The 26,329-nt window shown below is 42.6% G+C and overlaps 2 protein-coding genes across 8 annotated transcripts in view; one reads left to right on the top strand and one right to left on the bottom strand.

Annotated features, from left to right (window-relative positions):
* Nucleotides 1–18,159, top strand: part of SLC45A4 (solute carrier family 45 member 4) — a 94,308-nt gene extending 76,149 nt beyond the window's left edge. For 4 of the 5 annotated variants that reach the window (XM_052787693.1, XM_052787694.1, XM_052787691.1 and 1 more), the window contains 6 exons: nucleotides 4,785–4,973; nucleotides 7,994–8,173; nucleotides 8,283–9,358; nucleotides 9,457–9,556; nucleotides 10,551–10,762; nucleotides 11,588–18,159. In XM_052787693.1, the coding sequence (XP_052643653.1) occupies nucleotides 4,785–4,973; nucleotides 7,994–8,173; nucleotides 8,283–9,358; nucleotides 9,457–9,556; nucleotides 10,551–10,762; nucleotides 11,588–11,950 (2,120 nt within the window). In that variant the 3' untranslated portion in view covers nucleotides 11,951–18,159. The remainder of the gene's footprint in view (nucleotides 1–4,784; nucleotides 4,974–7,993; nucleotides 8,174–8,282; nucleotides 9,359–9,456; nucleotides 9,557–10,550; nucleotides 10,763–11,587) is intronic. The other variant, XM_052787695.1, reaches the window with a different exon arrangement.
* Nucleotides 18,160–23,153: 4,994 nt separating this feature from the next.
* The window catches only part of DENND3 (DENN domain containing 3), a 41,376-nt gene continuing 38,200 nt past the window's right edge, over nucleotides 23,154–26,329 (bottom strand). For all 3 annotated transcript variants that reach the window (XM_052787678.1, XM_052787679.1, XM_052787680.1), the window contains one exon: nucleotides 23,154–24,696. In XM_052787678.1, coding sequence (XP_052643638.1) covers nucleotides 24,496–24,696 — 201 coding nt within the window. In that variant the 3' untranslated portion in view covers nucleotides 23,154–24,495. The remainder of the gene's footprint in view (nucleotides 24,697–26,329) is intronic.

Below are 26,329 nucleotides of genomic sequence, written 5' to 3'. Positions count from 1 at the left end.
TTTTATGAAGAACATCTGCAAGGTATGTTTTGAAGTCTTGCTTCCTGGGACAGTGGAGGTAGTGCTCAGTGTCTCAGAAAGCTCTTTCCTGGAAGACCCATGGTTGAACATGGCTGTGAGCTTTACAAAATCTGACTTTCCAGCAACAGTGCTGAGTGCAGACATCAGAGGTGACAACTAAATCTATACAGAGAGAAAAGGCTCTTCTAGGCACCAGAACTGTTGTCTTGCAGAGTTCTGGTTGACTGGGTAGACTACAGCTTATCAATAACACATCTCAACTTTCAGATATAGAAAGCAAATGCAAAAGGAAGCTTTGGGTAACTAACTCTACTACCCATTGCTAAAATGATTGCTTTGCTTGCCTGCCCGTACATTGTTCAGGTGAGGAGTCTGCTGTCTGTCAGACAGGTTCAGGAGGGAATTCTCCAGCCAGCAAATAAATTTTTCCCGTGCTGTTGTATTTTTAGCTTGCATGTGCACCAGCTTCCCACCAGGAATCTTCTCTAACCCCACTCAGTAGTTTTCCACTTGAGTAACCAACTAAATTCTAATGTAATGATATCACAGTTTACATACTTGCAGTAAAGAAAAGTCATACACTTCACTTAATAAATGATGACTATTTTGAATTCTGCATAACTACATAAAACACGCATGATGATTTTACAAACTGCTACGTTACACTTGGAATGCAATTTATAAAAGCCCTGCCACTTAGGTTGTGGAAGTAGTCCTATAGCAAGATTTCTCCAGCAAGAGAAAAAGGTTGTGCTCATCTTGATGCCTCCTACCATTATAGAATCTGTGGGAATTGCTCGTGTTTCTCTTGAAAGTTATCCCTTTTCTGTTTACTTGGAGGAGCACTGAAAGCTTTTTAGAAATTCTTCCATTTTTCTTGGTATGGGGCTATTAATTCTTGTATAGATTTTTATCATGGCCTCTTTTTCTAAAGATAGATATTTTGGCTGCTAAAGAGTAGTTCAATAAAAAATATCAAAGTGGTTTGTCTCGAGAAGGATCTCCAAACATAATGTTCTTGTTTTTTTAAGTGTCCTTCCATAAAACCTACATCCCTAGCTCTGGTCTGAAATCATTGAGATTCATGTCTTTTGCAAAGTAAGCCATTTTCAACGTAAATATTTGGATTTAGGCTTTTATTTATAATACTTAGATGTTAGGAAGATCTCCCTTTTCAATCAGTGAAAATAAAGCCTTCTCAAGAAAGCATTTCAATTTCTCCTCTGACTCATACATGGAAAGATAAGACTCCCTAATTGTAGGCATGTAACAGAGGTTGGGTAAAAACCCTTTCTTCCTTTCTTTTACTGGCCTGTAAAATCAAACCAGAATGCAGGCCTTAATCTGATTTTGAGTTATTACATGCAAAGTTGATCTTGAAAGTACTGAAGTCAAAGTAATGCTGGCAGTAAAAATCACTGTTTTTTAAATAATCTTAGGACATTTTTATGACAGTTGGTTAACTGTGTCTATAAAGCATAAAAAATAACTATCTTTCCAATTTAGAAATGTGCGGTTTTTACAGTTGGAGGAAAAATGTTTGTAAACAGGTTTTAATTCTCTGCAGAAGTCATTCTGAGTCATCATTTTGAATGGTTAAGTGTTTCCAGAACTTTTTTTGTTAAAATTTGTATACACCACAGAAGTGCCGTTGTAGACTGGAGACAGAAAAAGTGGTGGCCACAAGGACAGAGGGACAGTGAGCTGTGCAAGCCCCTGGTGTCACTGGATATACACCCCTATTGCTTGTCCCTCCTGTACTAGCATTTTCTTGTTGTTTCCGCTCATAATCTCCATTAAAACAAGTTTGTTGTGTCATGGATATTGGAAAATTAAAAGAGAGTCTCTTAATTGTGTCCATTTTACTTACATCTATCTCTTTAAGGTTGTTTATTCATATAAGATAGGATGATGCTTGTAATGCTAGTAACAGAGCTCTTGCTAGCCTTCATCCTCTGTGTTTATTTAAAGCAACTGTATGATTTACTGCAAAACTTCCCAACGTCTCTCAAGTGTCTCCTGATGGATGAGCTCGATTGAGATGTTCCAGCTCATAATTCACAAGTCACAGCATAATTCAGAAAAGAAAATTCTGTTCTCAACATACAGCCCTCTTGCAATGATATGACACCAGATTATTTCAGATGTTGGTGAACACTACGATGAAGATCAGTGATGTTGGTTAAGCTATAGCTTCTAACTTTAAAACAGACTTGCTGCACTGACTTGACATCACACAATAACAACCTCTGATGCATAATTGCTGCTCAACAAGATGGCTCTGGAGGCAAAATGGGATGACTATTTGCATGTTGCCATTTCTTCAGTGTCCTGCAGAAAAATCATTCACCCTACATGAATCATAACCTCCCTTTCAGTTAGTTTTGTTGCCTTGAACTAAATGTTTCCTCTTTCCCATCGTTAATGTTTTTTTTTTTAAGCGGACACCTCCCCTCCCACCCCATCTATATGCCAGCTCAGGCATTGATAAGCATTAGTGTCCTGGAGCAGGAGAGGTGCCAGTTAAAACGCACAGTGCCTGAACCTGCTCGTGTGCTTGGGAAGGCCGTGGAACTTGGTGAAGTTAAAGAGAATGTTAGAACCCCAGGGAGATGGAGGTTTTCTCTGCACTCTTATTCAGATTACTGGCTTGCTGACTTGTACCTATGATTAGGATAGAACTCATTAAGAGAAGCTGGGTGATGCAAATAAATGTTGCAGTCCAGAGGAATGGTGCTAACAGCCATGGCTTCTTGAACAAGAGCTTTAAACCTAATATGCCCCCCCACTAAGTATGTCTTGGCTAAAACTTCCATGTCAGCCAAGACATCACCAAACAGTTGGAAAAGCTAAGCAAGAGGTAATTGTTTGAACCATGATGTGAACAAGGTGGCATCTGTACAGACACAGCCCTTTCCTGGAGATCTAAAACCTGCCGCGAAAGGAGTCAATAGTTATATGGTAAGTGCTGATGTAGAGTATTGGCCTCCGGTGTGGGCCTTCAGCTGCCTGTAACAAGGAAAGATAGCTAAACCATGATGCTCACCCACCCATCCCCCGTGGGCAGGGTGTTCAGGGTATATTTTGTCCAAAACCACAGGTCAGGTGAGTTCAGAAGAGGCAAGTCTCTTCCAATAACTCTGTACTTGTCAAGGCGGCTGTGGCCGTTAGCTTGTTCATTAGCCAAAGGTGAGTCAAATCACGTAGACCTTGGCTTCAGACCTGGATTTTGAATCTTGATGATGAAACTGGTTATTTATGGCAAAAAAATAGCTTATTTTCCTGTAATATAATCTCTGTATCACCGCAGAGCGTGCAACAGTCTCAGGAAAATCTGATTTATCTCGTGGAATAAGTCAGCATTCTTAGTCAAGATTTGATGGTACTTTAAACAGCAGGAGATTAGACTTCCAAATTTGCAACATAAGCTATTTTGGGCAGGGATTGGTATAATCCTGCTGGGTAATGGATGCCTTAGCGTGCTGAACAGGGAGCACAAGGTACAGGTTGATCTCACCAGCAAATGTTGAATACTACTCACGCTTACAATATATGGTTTTGAATAATAAATGGTTTTCCTTCCTAGGGTAAAGACACTGAGTTTTTCAGTCTTGGCATCAGTTAGACTGCAAGAAATTGATTGTTTTGTTTTTAATGCTTTGCTAAGAAACATGTCAAAGTGGTTACCTGACCTGTGCTGATAAACCCAGAGGGAGGCAGATCTCCAAGGACCCGAGTGTAGCAGCTCTTCTGAGCCAGTCTGCCATCTGCAGGCCAATGCTCTCCATGCTGGAGAGGTGTGAAGCAGGGCTTTGGGGGTTTCTTTCCTTCTCCAGAAATTATTATTTGTAACAAGGTTTTTTTTTCTAGGTAAATATTACATAATAAATCCAATTTGTTTCCATCTGATCCTATGAATAGTCACCTTAGTTCTCAAAAAAAAAAAAAAGCAAGGATAGTAGAGATAAGCAAGCCTCCTTAGATTTCTCTAGAGGTTAATGAATAATTGCTTTTTTTCTTGTCCATTGTTCAATTTTATAAGTAAACATATTTGTGCTTAGAAATGGGACACTTCATATGACAGTCAAATTCTGTCCATCACCCTCAGTCCATTAAATCTTTAACAACTCTTTACAGTGGTGATCTTAAATGAACAGTACCACTATAATGTTCAACTGCTGTTGAATGTTAAAAGTTTTGTTGAGAAGGGGATATGTGTCTGTGACAACCAGGTAGCTTTCCAAGCATCCCAAAGATGTTTGTTTTTATAGTTTTATAGTATAAATGGATAGAGGATGCAACAAAGCTATTTGGCTTTTACGCAGCAGACCTCAGCTGCTACTTCTTCATGGAGGCCATCTCCACCAACCCTGTGAAAAAGAATTCTGCACACTCAGCAAATTTCAGCAAAAGTGATTTTTTTTTTTTTTTTTTGGACAGTAGTAACTAATCTAGACTAGTGATTCCACTGTTAGATATATTTTATTTTTTTTTAAACTTGTATTTCAGTAGCTTAAATATACCTATTGTTACCTTCTCATTGCCTGGGTATTTGAAAGATAAATGATCTGTGCTTTCCTTACCTGTTTTTTTTTAACCTTTTATAAGAAATCTTAACTAAGTTGTTCATTTGGGAGAGAATTTACCATAGATAAATTAGTGATCAATTTAGAGTTTTCAAAGGTATAAGAAAATTTCGTGTATAAAGTGAAATGTTTGGTGTGTACCACATAACCTTTAAATAATTTTTGTCTTTGTTTTAGGTCTTCCTGAACAATACTACAGCCTCACTTGGTTCCTTAGCCCTATCCTGGGTTTGATCTTCACTCCGCTTATAGGTTCGGCTAGTGACCGCTGCACACTGAGCTGGGGCCGCCGGCGGCCTTTTATTCTTGCTCTCTGCATTGGTGTCCTCTTTGGAGTTGCACTTTTCCTTAATGGTTCTGTTATAGGTAAATAATGAGGAAATCACCTGCGTATATCTCCTGCTAACATATCTGCTTTAAGACATTTATGTAGGCAGTAAAGATAATGATATGCAGTTGTTTTAACTTAGGTTTAGTGTTAAAATCATTAGAAATCTCTGCAACACTGCATTTGAGCTATCCATCTTGCATGTTTTTATTCAGAAGTTACGGTGCTGTGCTAAGTATTGTGCAATCATAGCTGTAACTCGTAATACAGTGTTATTAATACAATGGTTGCCAGCATAATGTTTGCAGTCACTGAGATGAATTTGGTCGATCCTTGACATGGGAAAATTGTAGCAACCTGTTCACAGGGAAATGTTTCCTGTTGTGATCCATTTTCCCTTTAATGCATATCTGGCAACACATCCTGTTTCCAGCATTATTTCAAAAATTATCTTTTCACTTTTTCTTGTGCTTTTCTTAGACCTTGTATTGAAAAACTCCAGAACACAGTTAATATTTGTTTATCAAAAACTATGTGGGAAAATAATTTTTCCTGAGCCCCCATCAAAGCTGGTAAAAATAGTTTCCCTTGAACATAGTTTACTACAGAACTTAATCTACAATCTACAATCTCTTTGTAAATTTAGTGTAGGAGAGGTGACAGCAAGTACATTTGGGGAAATGTTTACATCATGGTTGGACTGATGCAAATGAAAGGAACTTAGCACCTAATAATATCCTCTTGGCTCTCTTTTTTTTGGGTTAGATGCAGCTCTATTGTGAAAAAGTTTTACTAATTGAGGGAAATGAGTAGAACATTATCTTGGCTCAGCATGTTAGCTTTTTAAAGCCAGATTGGGATGCCATATGATGGTTTTCAGTTTTCCGCAAACTGCAGTGGACAAACTGTTCAGATGAATGACATTTAGCTTATGCTTTTTTAATTTACCCAAGCAATAAATATTAATTATTTGAATAGCTATCATATGGTATCAATTCTACTTTGTTGTTGTGTCTCCAAGATTTATCCCTCCTCCTCCAGATGTATGCAAGATGTTAGGCTGCAGCCTTCTTACAAGATTTTCATTGATAGGAAGCTCTTACTTCCACACAGTAGTTTAGGTCAGTAACCATTGTTACTGGCAAGCAAACCTCGTATGCAGTCTATAGGGTTATTTTGAAGTATCTCGCCTTCTAATAAATCAGCACAAAATACTGGTTTTGATTTTTCTCTAATTCTTCGTTGCACAGTAATACAGTCTGTTGCATAGCTTTCTGGAAAACCTGTGCATTCCAGATACTCCAGTGGTGCTTTTGTGCAATGAAACTTCTTTGAAACACAGAGGTTGTTGCAACGCACTGCAAAAGTGAGCTCTGTGCTTTATGCATCTGTTCCTGGGATGTGGTTGTGGTAGATTTTGAATGAATACCCACTTCTGAAAAGCACTTTAAACATTGCTGTGCCGCTCCTAAGGGAGCCTGGAGTGAACTGAACTGAAGCGAGACCTGTTCCATGCTAGAAGATAGAGATTTGCCACTAACATTCAATTTATATCAGCATAAGATAGTACTTGACATCAGCGTAAGACAGCACTTGAGCCACTACTTAGAGCAGATGCACAATATGATAAAGCAATATTAGTCTCGCTTTAATTGATGTTTTTGAAATGGTGGCTTGTGTCACTATTCGGAGGGAAACGGCATTGCTTACCAGTCTCTCGCAAAAGGGGGTGTCCGGTGGTTTGCAGGAAGAGGCCTCATTTGTAACCAGATTTTCTTCTAGATGGACCCTGTATGCTTTCATTGTCTTGTCTTCTTCCCATTTTATGTTCACACTTTCCTATCCTTACTTTCCAGTTACTTGCAATCCTAATTTCACTTTGGGGCTATAGGAGATGCTACAAAAACTGAGGTGGTCATTGTGTCATACCCTTTTTCATAACCTGGCCTCTGGCAATAGCAGTCTTAGGGAGGGTGACAAGGAGCACAAGAGCATGCTAAAAAAGAGGTTTGCTAATCCTGATTGTAATACAACTGTGTCCTGGGAGAACAGCTGTATATAGATCTTACTCAACTCTTGTTCTCTTCACTGTATGCACTGTTCAGGTTTCCAACAAATCTAAAGCGCTGACATTGTTGGTGTTTTCTGCTGTAAGATTCAGCCAAGCATGGAATATGTATAAATTTCTTTAGCATTCAGAGGACTTGGTATAAGCGAGGATTGAATATTCAGGAATCGTAGCACTTGAGATTTAGATGATTTTTGGTGGCCTAGCCAGTTCATCTCTTTCCACAGTCATTTTCATCAGTTATGCTAATGGTTTTATCAGTCTTGCATGTGTAACTTCTAAATCTCTCTGATTCAAGTAATTCATGCTTTTGTCAATGGTTCGTTTCATGAAAAATTCTCCAGCTATATACTAATGCTGCCTTTCTACTCTGTAGACAAAAAGCATTTCATCCTGTGCTATCAACAGAAGCTGACTGATGCTTTTTGCAATGCAAAATACCTTCATGTTACTTCATCCTTAAAAGTTTTGCTTATAAAAGTGATTTAGAAAATATGAATGTTTAAGAAAATCAAAGAGAAAAGTGAAGGGGTTAAATTTCACTTTATCCTGGTGTACTGTGACCATTGTATGTTAGGCACCATGTCAGGAATGCTGTCAGCAGTGCAGTTCCCTGTGTTTGTAACTGACACATGAAGTTTGTAATTTTGTTTTTGGAGGCTCTCCTCTCTCACCATGGCTGTCTTTTATAAAAACAGCCTTCAGCATTTGAAGGAAAACGTATGTGAGAAACGTGAAATAATATCAAATGGTCTCAAAGGTTTAAGAGATACTTAAAAAAAAAAAAAGAAAAATAACAAAAGTAAAAACAAAATCTTTGTCCCAGACCACCTATGAAGTTGTGCCAGAGTTGAAATTGGCATTTTATTCTGTAAAGGAATGTTTCTAGTAAGTGTGTTGACCACCTTTCTCTTAAGGAGCTTAACCTTGCTCTTAGTAGTTTTCCCTTTTTGACTGACATGCTCAGATTCCTCTTCTGTTTTTCCTCAGGTCTGGCTATTGGTGATGTCCCAGACAAGCAGCCCATTGGTATAGTTCTCACGGTGCTTGGTGTTGTGGTGTTGGACTTTTGCGCTGATGCAACAGAAGGACCAATTCGGGCCTACTTGTTGGACGTGGTGGACAGTGAAGAGCAAGACATGGCCCTTAACATCCATGCATTTTCAGCTGGTATGGAGTTAGTGGATATGTTTTTCACAGCTGTCAAGTCTTCCTGATGACCAAGTTGTGACTGAATTGATGTTTCCTGAACTCACTTCTCATTTTTTCTCTTCCACAGGTCTTGGAGGAGCAATTGGTTATATGTTAGGAGGGCTGGACTGGACACAGACCTTCTTGGGTGGTGTTTTTAAATCTCAAGAGCAAGTCCTTTTCTTCTTTGCAGCCATTATTTTCTCTGTTTCAGTTGCTCTCCACCTTTTTAGCATTGAAGAAGAGCAATATAACCCTCAGCAGGATAGGATTGATGACGAAGGAGACACACTTTCCAGTGTCAAATTCAGTGGTAGTCTCCCCCCTCTGAATCGACTGAATGTAATTAGTGAGGAAGAGCCGTATGGAGCCTCTATGTTCCATGACGAGGTTCAGTCAGAGCATGATCTCAATATGGAGTTCCTTGAGGTGAACATTGTAAGAAGTAAGAGTGACTCAGTTCTGCACATGCCCGATGCTACGTTGGAAATTGAATCGGAGCTGCTTTTTCTGCATGACATCGAACCTTCCATTTTTCAGGATGCTTCATATCCAAACACTCCCCACAATACAAGCCAAGAGATCATGAAGTCCAAACTCAACCACCTGTCTGCTTTCCTCAGGGACAATGAGAAAGAGGAAGAAATGTTGCTTGATAATCACTTAAATGAAGATAAAGTCCCAAACGTGAATGGCTCTCTACCAAAAGAGTTCCTCAATGGACATGCTAGAATAGGCATGAAGCAATCTAGTACTTCAAACTCCATGCGAAGGCGGAGGCACATGTTCTACCGTCAGCCATCTTACACCTTCTCATACTATGGAAAAATTGGCTCTCACCGCTATCGCTTTCGTCGGGCCAATGCCATCGTCTTGATAAAGTCCTCACGCAGTATGAATGATATCTACGACATGCAGAAGCGGCAGCGACAGAGGTACAGACACAGGAATCAGAGTGGCACAACAAATTCAAGTGGAGACACAGAGAGCGAAGAGGGGGAAACTGAAACTACTGTCAGACTCTTGTGGTTGTCAATGCTAAAGATGCCAAAGGAGCTGCTGAGACTGTGTGCCTGTCACCTCTTAACTTGGTTTTCGATCATTGCTGAAGCTGTGTTCTATACAGATTTCATGGGACAGGTCATCTTTCAGGGCGATCCAAAGGTAAGAGAACAGTTACCATTGGCAGACCTGCTTATAGTTACTCGTTTCTGAGATGTGCTCGTTACAAGAAAATGGCTTTGCGTTTGTGTTTGTTGCAGGCCCCTTCTAATTCAACTGAGTTACATGCCTATAATGCTGGAGTTCAGATGGGATGCTGGGGACTGGTAATCTATGCTGCTACTGCTGCCGTTTGTTCAGGTGAGAGATTCTGCACAATTAGATAGTGGAATGCACCTCATATATGTATTTGCAAGGTAAAAATAGTTTTGCTTCAGTTAGCATCTGCCTCCTTGTTTGGATTGAAGGGTATTTTGGAAAAGCATTTCACGTGGTCATAAGGGGAGGGGCTTCTTTAAGAATCAGTATTAAAAAATTCCTCCAAATGTAGATGTGGGAGTACAAACAGATTGGTTAAGTGGTGTAAAGCACAAAATGATATCAACGGATATTGAATGGCATTTAGCTAGTCATCAGGAAACTAAAAATACGCTTGTTAGAAGATTCAAGCATATGTAAGAGGGTTTTTGCAAAACCTGCTTTTAAAATCAGAATTATAAATCTAAATTTCTGAAAGTCTTGCGCTCTCTAATAACAGATAAACCAACTGCAGATGATTTAGGCTTGGAATACAGACTCTGAAATTGAGAGCTTTTGCCAAACCTAAATTCTGCCTTGTGCAGCACATGTGCAGGTGTGTCTGCACAGATCAGTATCATGGGGACAGCCTCTTTGTTGAGACATGTCAAACTGAAGTTCAGGTGGGCAGCTTGTTTCTGAACACAAACTGAAACGTGGCTATAAACATCAATTATCTGATCACTTTGTTTAGCAAATGTGCTTGCATTAGAAACAGAATCTCCGCTGTGCGAAGTGTGTACCTGGATTGATAAAGTTAATAAATAGGTAGAATTAATGAATGGACTGAGTGGACAATGATACGTTTGAGTTTCAAAGTGTTTTATTCTGCCTTAGACTTGTAGTGTGGTTTAGGCAAGTCTCTGAGCTCATTTGTTCCCTGGTTTCTGGAGTAGCAACGCATCCTTTTCCCGATGAGGCCTGAGCTATGCTGCTAAGCCAGATATGCAGTGAGCATCCAAGTCCTAAATGGCGTATTGAGCTGTCACGGCTGCATCAATACCATAAAACTTCACCAAGTAAACTGATATTTATGTTTTATTCTTCACCTGTGCAGCCTTGTTGCAGAAATACTTGGACAACTATGACCTTAGCATAAAAGTGATCTACATCCTGGGCACGCTGGGTTTTTCTCTGGGCACTGCAGTGATGGCTATGTTCCCCAACGTGTATGTCACCATGATAATGATCAGCACTATGGGAATAGTCTCTATGAGTATCTCCTACTGCCCCTATGCGCTTTTGGGACAATACCACGATATTAAACAGGTACGTGGAATATTTTGAGTATTTTAATCAAGGAAGAGCAGTCACGTTTCTCTGAAGATCACAGTGGCAAAGTATATTTATTAAATCCCATTATTTGAGATACCTGCTTTGTTACCAAAGCACAAATTCATCCTTGGTAGTAAATAACAAGAGCTGCTACTTAAATCAGGTGGTATTAGCATCAAGTTGGCTCAGTGGGGTCATGATTACTTTACCCCATGCTGAGGAGGTATAAAAGGATTTGTAGATGAAGAGAGATGAAATAATTGTTGGAGTTTTTATTATATACCTAGTTGTTACTACTGTTTCTGATGTGTTATGTTAGCATTACTCAGGTTCTTCACAGTCTTAGATATTGAGGTGGGTCTGGAAATGCAGGTATAAGTCTGGGGAGATGTAAGGCAAACTGATTCTGCTGGAAACAAGGACAGATTTATTTTCCACTCTTTGGCAGTGTTCTACTTGGATTACAAATTACAGTGGGATCATTTATTTTAACACATTTCTGCATTGGGATTGGGAGGGGGATTCCTTTTTATAATCATAATTTCCACTGTTTCATGTAAATTTTTTTTTTACAAAACCATATCTTGGAGCTAATTAACGCTAGGAGTGCCCCAGTAAATATCTGCCTCTTGGTGTAAGATGAGGAGGCCACTGATAAGTAGATAAGGAGGCTGTTGCTCTGGACTTTTTATAGCCCGTGTGAGGCACAAGGATGGTGTGAAGTCAACCACGTGGCTGAGAAATTTGAGGAAGATACTAGTGTTTAATTTTATTTCATCCATTGTTTTACCTCCTAACACACTGCTTGTCTTTTTCCAGTACATTCACCATAGCCCCGGGAACTCAAAGCGAGGATTTGGCATAGACTGCGCTATTCTGTCGTGTCAGGTTTACATCTCCCAGATCCTCGTGGCCTCTGCACTTGGTGGCGTGGTGGATGCGGTTGGCACAGTCAGAGTCATTCCCATGGTGGCTTCAGTGGGATCCTTCCTGGGTTTTTTGACAGCTACCTTCTTGGTGATTTACCCCGAAGTCAATGAAGAGCCAAAGGAAGAACAGAAAGGACTAGGTCCTCCAGAGACAACCGAGGGCAACGGCACAAGTGCAGAGAAGCCAACTGTGCTGAAGCTCACTCGTAAAGGAGCTGCTGTGTCGGAGCTGGAGAGTGAGTCAGCTGTGTGAGGCTGTTGCTTGTTGTTCACCCACATTCCAGGGAGTGCAGGTGCAGGATCAAGAACTTTTTTTTTTTTCCAGGAAAACAAATTAGGATCTTCACTACTCGTAGCTAAAATTGCAAGAAGAAAAGGCAGTTTTGTGCAAAAGTGTAAATGAAATTCTGTAGTCCTTAATATAGGTTTGAACAGGTAGCTATGATGCTAATTGCTTTCTCTACAACTTAGAAATGTCATTTCTGAACACTTTTTTATTAAGAATACATTTAGATTTCGAATAAGTTTTATTAATCTGCATGAGACTCACAGTGTACACAATTAGCAGTTAGAAAAATTAAGTTTTTGGCTGTTTTTAAACTAACTGAAAATGGAAGCTATCTTGACTTATAGTCTCTTGCTATTTTTTTGTCTGATCATTTCAGATTTCACTAGTGTAACAGCTGAATCAAACGCTTAGACATCTTGATCGATTTTTTTCATAAGCATGATATTATTGGTCTGACAGCTACAGTTCTTTAATGTTAATTTTAAACTTCATGTTTTTGTTAGTGCAATTACTACAGAATAGTTTTATTTGCAGTCATTTTCAAGGAAAACAAAAGCAATTGCTGCGGTTTCTAAGAAACTGCTGTGAAACCTTTTAGTCATACTGTTCAACAACTACTCCCAAGCCTGCTGCTTGTCAAGAGAAGGTGACATCGGGTGCATGATGTGAACTGTAGATGGAAAGAGCAGCAATTGGGAGAGGTGACCAGCACTCGCAGGTTTTTATCACAAGTGCTGCATTTTATGAATGTCATTGGAATATGCTGTGACAATTTTTAGCTGAGAGTTTTGCGTGCTGGTGAACTTGGGGGTTTTCTTGGCATTTAAACCTGATCATCTCTGGATGAAGCTGCCGTGGAGAAAGGGCATCTCTGGGGTCAGCTTCGTGGGAGGGGGCGTGTGCATTCTCTTTCATAGGGAAAGGAAGTTGTTGATTAATTGCACTTTTTATGATCGTTTAACCTCCTGGCTGGGAACACAGCAGCCAAGGTAAAGGCACGGTGTCAGTACAACAAGGTAAACCGAAGGCCTACCTCCGTCACTTTATGGCACAGTCTGGGTATATCAAAATCTGCATCAGAAACAGTTTTTAGACCATAAAATTCAATCCACTAGCATGTGTTGCTGTTCCAGTCCCTGTGTTGGAGGAATTGTAGGCTGGAGCTCTTCTGAGCTGCTGTAACAATGTCATCAGCGCAACCTCCATGCCCCCTTCCTTGATTCAGGACATAGCTGCAGTGCAAAGACTTTTTTTTTTTTTTTTTTTTGTGAAGAGCTTAAAAGAGTTCTGCTAATCTGATTTGGAACAGCGTTTGGATCACTAGCAGCGTGCCCCAATCCATGGGCAGCTCAGAGATCCAGCAGCCACTTAAAGCAACTTTAGAAACTGAACTTCCATTTGTTGTCTTATAAGAAGTGTTTGTGATGCTATTTACTCATTTTCGCATGGGCCTCTGGGCTGCAGTCAATCTGTGTGCTTAAACAGACAAACCACAGCTCGTAAGATTTCTGCTGCCTCAAACTTCTCATACTACAGTACTTTAAAATGCATGTGTAAGTCATGCTGCAATATAGTCATTCAAAAGAAGAATATATATTTCAAAATGAAAAGCAGGTTTTTTAATAAATTACTTGAACTGTCAGTGTATTTAAGAAATTTATGTTTTGGTATATTTGAAGTTAATGCGCAGTCTTGGCCAGCATCATTGACAAATTCCTGGTTGCATTTGTGGGTTTCTCTAGCTGAAGGCTTTCAGTCGGTGCTGATGTCCTATGCTATCAAGGGTGACAATGTTTTTAGGCTGGTGAAATCACCAAGCACTAAAGTACATGTAATCACACAGGATTTAGGGTTTGGTTTTGGTTTCTTTTTTTTTTTTTTTTTTAAGTGTCTTGAGAAAGTCTTTTTTTTTTTTTTTTTTTTCCTTTAAGGTGAATATTTTTTTTATTTAGAACACATACTGTGAACTGTGTTCAGACAGGGGAATAATACTACTGAAGAATATGAGACCTTATTGAAGAAATCAGTTGGGGGAAATACTTTAACTGAACTTCTGCCATGAATTTTATCATCTCAATTATATTTAATATATTCTGGTGATGTTCATATATAACAGAGATGAGTTGTATTTCACCCTATAACTGGCATTCATGTAAAATACACACTGAATTAGACATTTTAAAGTGGCTTTAATATTTTATCTTTAAAGCTCCTTGAAGATTCTGCTTTTGGTTGAACGAATGCTGTCAAGTACTCCTTATTTTAATCTCTGTTTCTGGAAAGGTTCTTCTATGGCTTAAAAATCTGCATCTTCTGGCTGGTGCCAGCCATAATTACCCATTTCCCCATGAATTTTATGGATCAGTGTGGTTTCAAATCACCATTATTCCACACAGCACCTTCTTCGTAAGCCAAGATTTCTTTCAGAGCACCATCAAGCTGACCAAAGTCTAGCTGCAAAGAGGGAGGAGAAGCTGAAGTTCCTTCTTGCTTCACGCCCAGCAGAGGATATCTGAAACGGTTTTGGGGGGTGAGCTCAAATACTTATTTAGCTTTCTCAGTCAGGGGGACGGTGAGGAGGGGGAAGGATGTTTTGAACCCAGAGGGTTTCAATCAAAGGCGGGGCAGGTCCCATTTTGTCCCAGGCAGCATTTGGCGTAGCCTCATTTCTAACAACTGGATGTTAAAATCTGTATTTGGAATTGTTTATAGGGCTGTTTAATTACCATTTGTAATGCATGAATATGCACGCTGCCTTGTAGCAGGAAGCTCTATTTCACTCCCCTGTAAAGCTGAAGGAAATAATTATCCATTGTAAACACGCTGAAGTATTTGTAGTATTGCCAGAAGAATTAACTTGGGGGAGCCCCAGCCAAAGTATCTCCTCTGTACCTTGGCCAGCCTGTAAAACCACTGTGCTGGCTTCCAGTGCTTGCCAGTGAGGGCTCACGAGATCTTTCATAGTAATGCTGCTTCTTGAATTTGAGAGAGTTTTCTTTCTAGCCCTGGCACTTCTCAGGGTAGAGTGGGCACTGATTTATTTCTTTGTGTCCCTTACCTTATCTTTTGATATTGAATTTTTTTTTTTTTTTGTCATGACTAAAAGGTAAAGTAGTAACATTTTATGTGTTTATTGCAGAAGTTGTGGCAAGAGAGAGTTGAAGGGGCTTTATTCCTGGTGACAATAAGCATAATACTTTGTTTGTCGATATTACTGTATAGTCAAAATCATCCTGCATGCTTCATCTCTTTGGACCTTTACTGCAGTAGGCTTAAGGTTTAGTGGTTTCATTCTGTGTTGCTCTATACTGTAAACAATTTTAACATACTCTGCTGCAGTCGTCCTGGTGACGTGTAACACCTCAGACATGAGACACCATTAGTGCTCAGATTCTCTAGTGCTGTAGTCAGTAAGCTGCACATCTAGTAATATTTTACACGAGAGCAGAGAAGCTCAAACTTTAACCGCTCGGAAAAGCATAGCATGGATTTGGCACCGTTGGGTTATTGCAAGAGTCCAGTCGGATCTGTGCTGTTCATGGATGGCAATTTGAGACTCCAGAAGCAATAATTTCTTAGGAATGTTTCTCTTCCTGCTGGTTAGATGACTTTCATAGAGATTTATTACCTAAATAGCCTTTTAATAACATGAATCTGGTCGTTTGCTAGCGCTGGCAGTAAGCAGTTATGGAAAGATGTGGGTTGTTCATCATCAGGAGGGAGGAAGCCAGTAAATCCAACGGAGGTTAGTGCTCCTTGAAACACACAATGTCCTTTTCCCCTTTCACTTGGAGCCTTTTTCTAGACTATGAAATATTCCCAGCACAGCGGGCTGAAAAGGAGGCAGCTGCAAATTTAGCCTCCCGGTTTTCTTGCCAGTGCTGATGCTGGCATGCTGACCCTGTGATGAAACAGGCTTGCGTGAGGTTTTCCACGGAGGCGTGGAAGCGAGGGCTGAGCCTTTCTCATTCCTCTCCCATCTGATCAGAATCCCCCCACGCTTGGAATGACAGTGACAACAGCAGTGATTATTGCCAGGTACCTCATTAAAACCCCAGTTTCATCGTTAGAAACACATCTGCCCACCCTTGGTTTGTGGTGAGCTTGGCCTTCCTCTGACGTCCACTATTAACGGCAGGATTTTCATGGCTGCCAGCGGGGTCTTGCAGCCGTGTGGGTTGAGGTTGCATTTACAAATAAAGGTGGAAAAAGTCACAGTTTGTTCCTGGGAGAGCTCCTTCCACATCCGGGCAGGAGGAGAGTTCAAAGGGGCTTCCTTCCCAGAGGCGTGTCGCAGGGATCAGCGTTTGTTTTTGCTGGTTGCTCACGTTTTCAGCAATTTTGCCCAGACTCGTAGCCAGGTTGTGCAACACTGTTGTTCGGTCCCTGCGACGAACTGTCGTTCAGTCACTGAGAGTTGGGGGTTTTTAAGTGTGTGCGTATGTGCGTGTATATGTATCTGTGTGTATGTACATTTATATACACACTGCTCGGGCCAAAATATCTTTGGTGGTTGTGTGCTCGTTGTCACTGTATTCAGCAATGTTTTCAACTGAGTTCTTCCAGGTTTCCCTCATCTTAGTCCGATGTGAGACGAGCTCAGCTATAAATATGTATCCTATTTAAATGAATAAGTAAACTCCTGCATGATATTCCAAGCACATGTAGCAGCTTCGGCATCTGAAGTATCTATTGTGAAAGAGAAGTTGGTTTTATTTGCAGCTGTTTTGTCCTTGTTTCCTTTTAATAGGCCAAATAAATGTAACGAACACCAAATGTTGCACAGAAATGTTATTAATGACTGTGTAGAAGAAATACCAAATTTTATTTTTCTTTGCAGAAACTTTATGGTTACAGAGAGTCCTCTAGCTGTTATTCTTCCTTAAACGACAAAGCTGAACGTTTGTAAAGTGCATCGAAAATGGTCATTTTAAAGTGGAGCTACCCAAAGTTTTCTGTTTCTCATGTTGCATCCAGAACAAGCCATTGGCAGTGGCAAGTTGCAGAAGCTCAAATGTCAACTGGCGTTTTGATTTCGAGGCTCAGCAGCCTGGACAGTTAGGAAATTGTTAGGTAATAACAAAAAGGCTTAATTGCCTTTTCATAATGTGGCGCTGACATCTGCCAAGCTCATTCATCAGCTCATTAAGATGTTCCAGTTTTTCCTGTAATTTAAATTAAGATCACCTCCTGGAAAACTGATTTTTGTTTGGTTCCTCAACCCAAGCAGCCCTGCGGCTCACCTGTCTTTCAACCTCACCTTCCCTCACCCCAGGGAGCACAGGGGGCAGCAAGGGGTGCCCAGGAGGGACAAATACCTTCCACCCCCAGAAGAGAACATCTGCTAACATTAAAAGGCTTTCGATGCCCTTGTGACCTGCTAAAACTTCAGTGAAAACCCAGGACATGGTTCAATTTGACATGCTCTGACACATTTTTTCTTAAATTTTGAAGTTGCGGGTGAAGCTCTAGGAGCGTTTAGCCAAACTAGGCATCACCTCATTTAGCCTGCACCTGTTCAATCCTTAGTGATAGCCAATTGTAGTAAATAGCCCCCAAAACCAGAAAGACTTTCCTCTCAACAAATTGGCAGTTCCCAATATTAATTTTTCTTTCTGATGTAACATGAACACTAAGCCCTTTCGGTAGCTAAATGACCAGCTTATTTTAAATGCCTCATATTAATAGAAAGCTGCATATAGGCATCTCATAGCGGAAAAAAAAAAGAGAGAATATTTAGTTCCTTTGTGAACTGGCCATATGACAACTACTTTTTTATCAACTTATTAAGTTGGGGCACTATAATAGCTCTTGCTGAGTTTAGCAATGTTTATAAGCATGTGTTAAACACATAATGTTGTTTTTTGAGGAAAAAGGGATAAAGAAAAGTAATGTCACAGATGAATGTTTGAGTGTGTAGACGGCATAATGTATGTATGATTTTTATTTCTACACTGTTGAGCTTATTTTCTGTTTTAAGGTTAAAAAAAAAGATTTGTTGCATGAGAACTGTTTTATTGTGTTCTGCACTTTCTGTTCTTTTTGTATAATCTTGATTTTTTTTTCATTTATGCATAGAAAAGAAAAATCAATTTAGAAATATTCTACTCCACAAAACATTGTGTTCTGATCCGTTGTTCTGAAGTTCAATCTTAATAAACATTTCAGTAAGAGTTGGTGGCTCGTGTTCCTGTGTTGTTTGTAGGGAACGTGAGTAGAGGCACGCGTCCTTTCTGTGATGCACCTGTGGGGCTGGCAGTGATGCAGGCTCCCTGCTACAGGCTGAACACTGCTGCAGCTTCTCCTTGTCCCTAAGACAAATAATATTCACCTGCTTCCCAAAGCTTAATTAATATTTCTAAAAATGCTACTACCAAATGTTAGCTGATGAAAAACACCCCAAGTGTTAGAGTTTGTAAATGCTTGATCAACTCACCTGACACTTGCAGGGTTCAGGTGTAACAAAGGAGGGAGCACAGATGGAAGCGCAAACTGGTGATGTCTGGGAGAGGTGTATGTCCCTGCCTGCAGACTCTGCTCTTGCCCTGGTTGCTCTGACCCATTCCCAGGAGGACACAAGGGGTGGTGGCTGCTGAAATCCATCATCTCTCATGCCATCAACAAGAGTGCTACCAGGGCTGAGGGGCTGTATGTGGGGTCTTCCCTTTGAGTGGGTGGCAGGGGGCTCTGGCTCTTGCAGTCGCAGCAGGGAGGGTCTTGTCCCTCCTTTGCCAGCACATCAGCCTTTTCCCACTCCTCTGCCTCACTGGGGGGTGGGATCCCTCTGCATGGGAGGGCCTGGGAGCATTTCAGGAGGAAATAAGCATAACCATAAGCAGCTTCTGAAGAAACCGGTTCACATCCAAACCAATTAACTGCTTGGGCTGTTGTGAGTGACAAGAGAGGGGAAAGCTGGAGGGACCTCTATCAGATTACAAAGGCCAGCTGACAGGGTTAAACTTGCAGTGTGAATAACTTGGTTGTCCTGCTTTGATTTCTAGCAGTTTACTTGATGGATTTGGTCTGTGACTTCTGAAGGCATTTCAGAAACTCAGAGAAGTTGTTTTTGACTAAACACAGCTCAGCTGTGCTCTTTTCTGCTGAGAGCTGGGGACCTGTACTGAGGCACTGGGGTAAAGCACTGCGGAGGGGAGAGCCAGACACCAGGGGGAATCCTGCAGCTTACATCCTACCTCATCCTCAGCCCCCAACCAGCAGCTAGGACCCACATCCATGTCACACGGCAAACAGCAGCCCCCGCCACAGGGTGTGCTGCATCCCTGGGCAGTCGTGGCAAGAGGGCTGGGAACGGCAGCAGCTGAAATGGATGCAGAAAGAGCAACAGAAGGAAGTAACTGAGGGCAGAGGGGGTGATGCTGGTTTTTTGCTTCATTCACTCTAAAAGGCTGACAGCAAAAGGCAGGATTCAATCGGTACTGGTGGAAAAAGGGGCCTAGTCCTACAAATAGACCCAGAGTAACTCATGAACAGAGGCTGGAAGGCAGAGGAAGGGTTGTTTCCTACCTCACTGCAGGAGCCCATCAGGGAGATCACAGCCAGCACAAGACAGCCTGAATTTCCAAGCAGCTTCCATTTCCGCAGCTGGGTTATTTCTAGAAGTAAACACTGCCATCCCTTGGTTTGAATCATAGAATCAACAGAATATCTCAAGTTGGAAGGGACCCATAAGGATCACCGAGTGCAACTCCCTGCTCCTCACAGGACTACCTAAAACTAAACCACATGACTAAAAGCGTCATCCAAATGCTCCTTGAACTCTTGACAGGCTTGGTGCTGTGACCACTTCCCTGGGGAGCCTGTTCCAGTGACTGAGCACCCTCTCAGTGAAGAATCTTTTCCTAATGTCCAGTCTGAACTTTTCCTGATGCCGCTTTATTCCATTTCTTCATGTCCTGTCACTGGTCACCAGAGAGACATCAGCACCCACTCCTCCACTGCCCCCCTTGAGGAAGTTGTAGACTTCAATGAGGTCATCCCTCAGCCTTCTCTTCTCCAAGCTGAACAAACCAAGTGACCTCAGCCACTCCTCCTAAGTCTTGCCCTCGAGGCCTTTCACCATCTTGGTTGCCCTCCTCTGGACACACTCTAATAGTCTGATGTCCTTCTTATATTGAGGCGCCCAGAACTGCACACAGTACTCGAGGTGGGGCCACACCAGTGCCATGTAGAGTGGGACAGTCACCTCCCTGGTCCAGCTAGCTATGCTGTGCTTGATGCGCCCCAGGACATGGTTGGCCCTTTTGGCTGCCAGGGCACACTGTTGACTCACATTCAACTTGCCATCAATCCAAACCCCCAGATCTCTTCCTGCAGGGCAGCTCTCTGCAGTTCTCCCATGTTGCCTGTCCTTGCTTCCAATGCCTGTACGCTTTCCTTTTCCACCTAAGTTCTAGAAGAAGATCCCTGCTCAGCTAAGCCAGCCTTCTGCCCCACTTGCTTGGCTTCCAACACTTTGGAATTGTCTGCTCCTGGCTCTTAAGACAGGGCTCTTAAAAAGTGACCAACATTCATGGATCGCCATTCAAAAGCAGATTCCCAATGACCTGCCTTTTTTCTTTATGGAAGCAGTTTTGACACAGGGCATAGGCCGACTTAACCTTGGCGACACCTCCAACCTAGAGGAACCATCATCCTCATTAGTGTTCGGTTCCACTTGCAGAGCCTCATACCTATTGTGCAAGGGCATCTGGGAAGATGGGGGAGTCATGGAGGACCTTGTCACCATTGCCCCCATCACTTAAGTCACTGTATTATGCTGGGTGGAGAAAGGACAGGGAAGCCTCTGTGTCATGTGTCCTGTCTGCCTGACAGGTCTGTCCCAGGGAAGGCAGGGTGCAGTTCCAGTAGTCTGTCTCCCTCCCAGACTCCCTGACACTCCTCACCCTCCTCACCCCCTCCCCGAGCTCTGTCACTGAGCGGAGGAGTTCCTCTCCCTGGGCACACCTCCCGCAGGTGGGCTCACTGCTGCCATCCTGCACTGGTGTAAGAGCAGGGCACGGCCTGCAGACGGACACCCGGACAGCAGCATCTTCCATCGGAGCTCTGCCTGGGAAGCTGCGTCAGTGGCGGTGGGTGCAGAGTTTAGAGAGGCCATGGCCTTCTGCCGGGTGGATACCATTGCTCCCTGGTTAAACCGGCAGAGTTACAGCATCCTCCCTGCGCGCCAACTGCCACGCCGAGCCCCATTTGCCCGCTCTGGCTGCTAGCGCTCCCCAGGGGCTTCTTTTATAGGTGTGGGGGGCTTGGCCGCTGTTGCTCCTGGCCCCACCACCCAGGTCTCCTCAGCCACTGTGGTGTGAGCTGCTGGCTCCTGGTGGGTCTTCTCCACTCCCCTCAAGTGTCCCAGCTTGAGGAGACCGGGGAAAAAATCAACAGCAAAAAGGAGTTGAACAAACATTAGCCTTGAATTTCAGCTGGCTTCCAAGAAATGGGCAACACTTCACAGAGGCAGAGGAGATGGGGATGATGGCCCAAGCTGGACTCGGGGAGGATCTGGCCGGAGGCTCACGTGGAGGCTGACTAACCCCAACAGCAGTTCAGCGTTAGGACGAGAGGGATGGAGTGTGCTCAGACCCATCACTTACTTATACTGTCTCTCTTCTCTGCAAGGGGCATCCTACTGCTTGGAAGGACTTTATCCCTTCTCTGGGAGGCAATTACTTGGAGACAGGCAGAGAGGAACCAAAATCTCTGAGCAAGAGAAAAGAGAACAAACTGGCAGGATGCAGGAGCTCTGTCTGGTTGATCAATAAATTTATAAGTATTTATAAAACTTCTGTTTTCTATTCAGGTAACAACCTCTAAACACTGTTTTGAGAGTGAGACCATTTCAGGTAGGGCATAAAACTTTCCCACTGTTTGGCAGCCTGTTTTGAGCCCTGACAATCTCCTTTTTAACTGAAAGGCTCAACAAAAGGTTTACAAAATCCAAGCCATCAAGTGCTAGTATTTATAGCGTCGCAATTTGCAGCAGTCCTTGCTATGGGCCAACACAGCGTCACGCTAAGCATTACATGAGCACAGCCAGAAGCATGGTCTCTGCCTCAAACAGCTTACCCCAGCATGAAACAGCAGCCAGACAGAGAGACAAGTACACAGATGTCACGAGCCACCATCAGTCAGCAGGATCAGTGCGGGTTGCACACTGGCAACTAGACCTGGCAAGCTGTTAGTAGGCATCATGGCAAACAGGAGCTCTGAGGACCACTAGGGATCTGAGGATCCCTCCCCCCTGTGCCTTCCCACCACCAAGGGGGCCCACGAGAAGTAACTGAAAATCCACTGAAAACTGAACAAAATCCCGCAGCGCTGTTCCTGCAGGCTCATTTCCACAGCTGTAATGCTGGAGCAAAGCTGAAATGGTAAGTGAACGCATACATGAGCTTTCTAGTCACACCAGGAGAGACAAACCAACACGCCATTGTGCTCCTCAAGTCAGCTGAATTGGTATTGCTGGTCCTCCTGCTCTTGAGGATGGGTTAGTTTTCTTGAAGGATCGTTGTATCTCATGGTTTGTTCTGATGTGGTTAAACTCTTCTCCTATATACTGGTGTCCAACAGCTGGTATTAAAGCAGTGTTTTTAAAAAGGAAGCATCTACTCAATACATTATGTTCCTATTCAATAAATTACTTTGCAGTCTTATCAATAAAAGAATTTACAAGCATAAAAATAGACATTTGCTAGTTTTGTCATCTGACATTTTCACAAGCTGGGTACAAAGCAGTTGAGAAGGCAAAACCAGGTTTAAAAAGTCTGGCAGGAATGAAAAATCAATGAAGACAACAACAGGCAGGTGGCAGGATGGTATAGCTGGGTTCATCTCTGCAGCAAGTGAAATTTCATTAGCAGCACTTGTGTGTCTCTGTACAGAGAAATCCTTTAATTCAGTAAATGATTCATTTCACTTACCACCACCAGCCAGACAGCTGTCAGGGGAGGAAATAAGGAACCTGAAAGTTACAGATGAGGGGCTCAAAGGAGGACACGTTATCCACAGAAGCTGGTTTTAGAAAGAATGTGTAAAGAGAAAATCCCAGGCAATTATTCTGCATAGTACACAGACAGGATGCAAGGCAATGCTAAAAATCATCATTCTTGTATTGTGTATTGAGTTACACAGGAAAAAGAACAAAGTACAAAGAGGCCAGAGTATCAATATAGTGTTTAATATTTTAAATTGAAAAAAAACCCAAACTAAGTTAAAATTTCTGTTACTATCATATGATAAAACCTTTCATCAGCACATTGAAAGAGTTAGAAATATTACATGGAGTATATTTCCAGTAATTTACACTTCTGTTAGGCCTACACTGTTTTATATTTATTAACAAAAGCAGCAGCCCATTTTTTCTTTCTATTTACAGTATTTTAAATATGGTATTCCACTTTACTCAGCACTGATACAGATAAAACTACTCTGCATAGATTTATTGTTTTAGTTGTAGATAATTGTCATCAATGGAAAAAACAATTACATGAGGAAATGATTAGGAAATGCTGCTCAAGACAATCCTCTAGACTGCAATCTGATGATGCTCACTTCAGTAATTATGGAGTAGTTTGATGACTCTGCAGTACTTAGAAATAAAGTAGGTTCTACACAAAATAACAGCAGTTCCTCCGATTACAGAAACTGCGACTGAAGGGAAGAGTGGCAGAGGTTTGCTTGTACAGTAACTGAAAGGTTGCTTCCAAAAGCAAGTATAATATATACGGAAATTAAATAAATTAAGTGCTTCAGATGGAAAAAAAAAAAAAATCAGTTTCACAAACTGTTACAAATGTCAAGTGCTGTGCATTGTTTTTAAAGGAAAAGACAAGTTTAAAAAGTAAAACAGTCATCAAGAATATCAAAGTATCTTGTTTCACCAGCAGGGAGCTTTCAGTGCTATCAGGGAGAGCCTGTCTGTGTCTACATTTTAAATAATACAGCACCATAGATATACATACAGGGGTAATGGACAGTCTTCCCACCTAATCTAGCTGCTAATTCAGAAAGATTCTCAGCATTTACAGTAACTCCATAAATCCAACAAATGCACTTAGCTTTTTCTTTTCAGTGACCATTTCCAGCTGTTATAGGCTGTAAAGACAGTATCGAATCCTGCTTTTCAGGCAACCCATGCACTGCCCAAAAAGCACTCCAGTGGAATTACTGAGCTGACTTCAGTTCTCTCAATGCAATCTGCACCACACAGTCTGGCCTATAACCCTGACCCTTCACAACAACACACATCAGGTTTACAGTCAGTGACCCCTCTATTCACATTTCTGTTTCTTTATCAAACGTGCAGGAGCAGCACAAGGTGCAAGGAGAGATTCACTTCTATTTTGGATTTCTACAACAACGTAGGGACTAAAATAACTCAATAAATACAAAACAGTAACACTGACAGGTGGTTGAAATATATGCAAAATGCTGAAGTAAACACAGCCTGAGGTCTTCACTTTTTTCTGGCACCGGCAGACATGTGTTGAATAGCTTAACTATTCAGCTTTCCAAATGGCAATCTTCCCTTCTTCCTTTCCAGAGCCACTAAGGACATACCTGTCCTCTGCTGAGCACAGTGCCTTTACTGTATCGGCATGACCAACCAACTCTTTCTCCACAGTCTTCTTCTCAGCACTGATCACATAGATCTTCCCTTTGCTTTTGCCTTGTGATCTTCCACTGCTGCCAACCCACATCTGGAATACAAACAAACCAAAACAAAACCACAATCATTTTCACTACTTTACATTTCAGTCTAGGACACAGTTGAGAAGCTTTATGTGCCACATTGATACACTGAGGGTTCTCTCTTGCTAAGCTGGAAAAGTGGAACACTGAAAATTTCCTATACATATGTATCTGTTGGAGTTCACATCTACCTCCCTCCCAGACTCCCTGACACCCCTCACCCTCCTCACCCCCTCCCCGAGCTCTGTCACTGAGCAGAGGAGTTCCTCTCCCTGGGCACACCTCCCGCAGGTGTGCTCACTGCTGCCGTCCTGCACTGGTGTAAGAGCAGGGCACGGCCTGCAGACGGACACCCGGACGGCAGCATCTTCCATCGGAGCTCTGCCTGGGAAGCTGCATCAATCAAGGCATGTGCAGAGTTTAGAGAGGCCATGGCCTTCTGCCGGGTGGATACCATTGCTCCCTGGTTAAACCGGCAGAGTTACAGCATCCTCCCTGCGCGCCAACTGCCGCGCCAAGCCCCGTCTGCCCGCTCTGGCTGCTAGCGCTCCCCAGGGGCTTCTTTTATAGGTGTGAGGGGCTTGGCTGCTGTTGCTCCTGGCCCCACCACCCAGGTCTCCTCAGCCGCTGTGGTGTGAGCTGCCGGCTCCTGGCAGGTCTCTCCACTCCCCTCAGGTTTCCCCACTTGAGGAAACCCTGCCATGCCCTGCGCTGGAGCGCTCCGCTGCCGATCAACAAGGCCAAGTGCCGGGTCCTGCAATTCGGTCACAACAACCCCATGCAGCGCTACAGGCTTGGGGAAGAGTGGCTGGAAAGCTGCCCGGCAGAGAAAGACCTGGGGGTGCTGGTCGACAGCCGGCTGAATATGAGCCAGCAGTGTGCCCAGGTGGCCGAGAAGCCCAACGGCATCCTGGCTTGTATCAGAAATAGCGTGGCCAGCAGAACAGGGAAGTGATTGTTCCCCTGTACTCGGCACTGGTGAGGCCGCACCTCGAGTACTGTGTTCATTTTTGGGCCCCTCACTACAGGAAAGACATTGAGGTGCTGCTTGAGCGTGTCCAGAGAAGGGCAACGAAGCTGGTGAGGGGCCTGGAGCACAAGTCTTATGAGGAGCGGCTGAGGGAACTGGGGTTGTTTCGTCTGGAGAAAAGGAGGTTGAGGGGAGACCTTATCGCTCTCTACAACTCCCCGAAAGGAGGTTGTAGCGAGGTGGGTGCTGGTCTCTTCTGTCAAGTAACTAGTGATAGGACAAGAGGAAATGGCCTCAAGTTGCACCAAGGGAGGTTTAGGTTGGATATTAGAAAAAATTTCTTTACTGAAAGGGTTGTCGGGCATTGGAACAGGCTGCCCAGAGAAGTGGTGGAGTCACCATCCCTGAAAGTGTTCAAAAAACACATAGACGTGGCACTTCAGGACTTGGTTTAGTGGGCATGGTGGTGTTGACGGTTGGACTCAATGATCTTAAAGGTCTTTTCCAACCTAAATGATTCTTTCTATGATTCTATGATCATGCCAGCACCGGAACCGTTTGCCTTGGCAACTCGACTTGCCTTTGGTTCCACAGACCCAATGAAGAGAATAAGACAGAAGGTGTCGCTTTACCACTGTATAAACCACAGCATGCCCGTATCAAGTGCTGTG

Source organism: Harpia harpyja, chromosome 5 (genome assembly GCF_026419915.1).
Source record: "Harpia harpyja isolate bHarHar1 chromosome 5, bHarHar1 primary haplotype, whole genome shotgun sequence".
Classification (NCBI taxonomy): domain Eukaryota; kingdom Metazoa; phylum Chordata; class Aves; order Accipitriformes; family Accipitridae; genus Harpia; species Harpia harpyja.
Note: the sequence above shows the minus strand (reverse complement) of the source record. Positions and strands in the feature narration are given on the sequence as shown.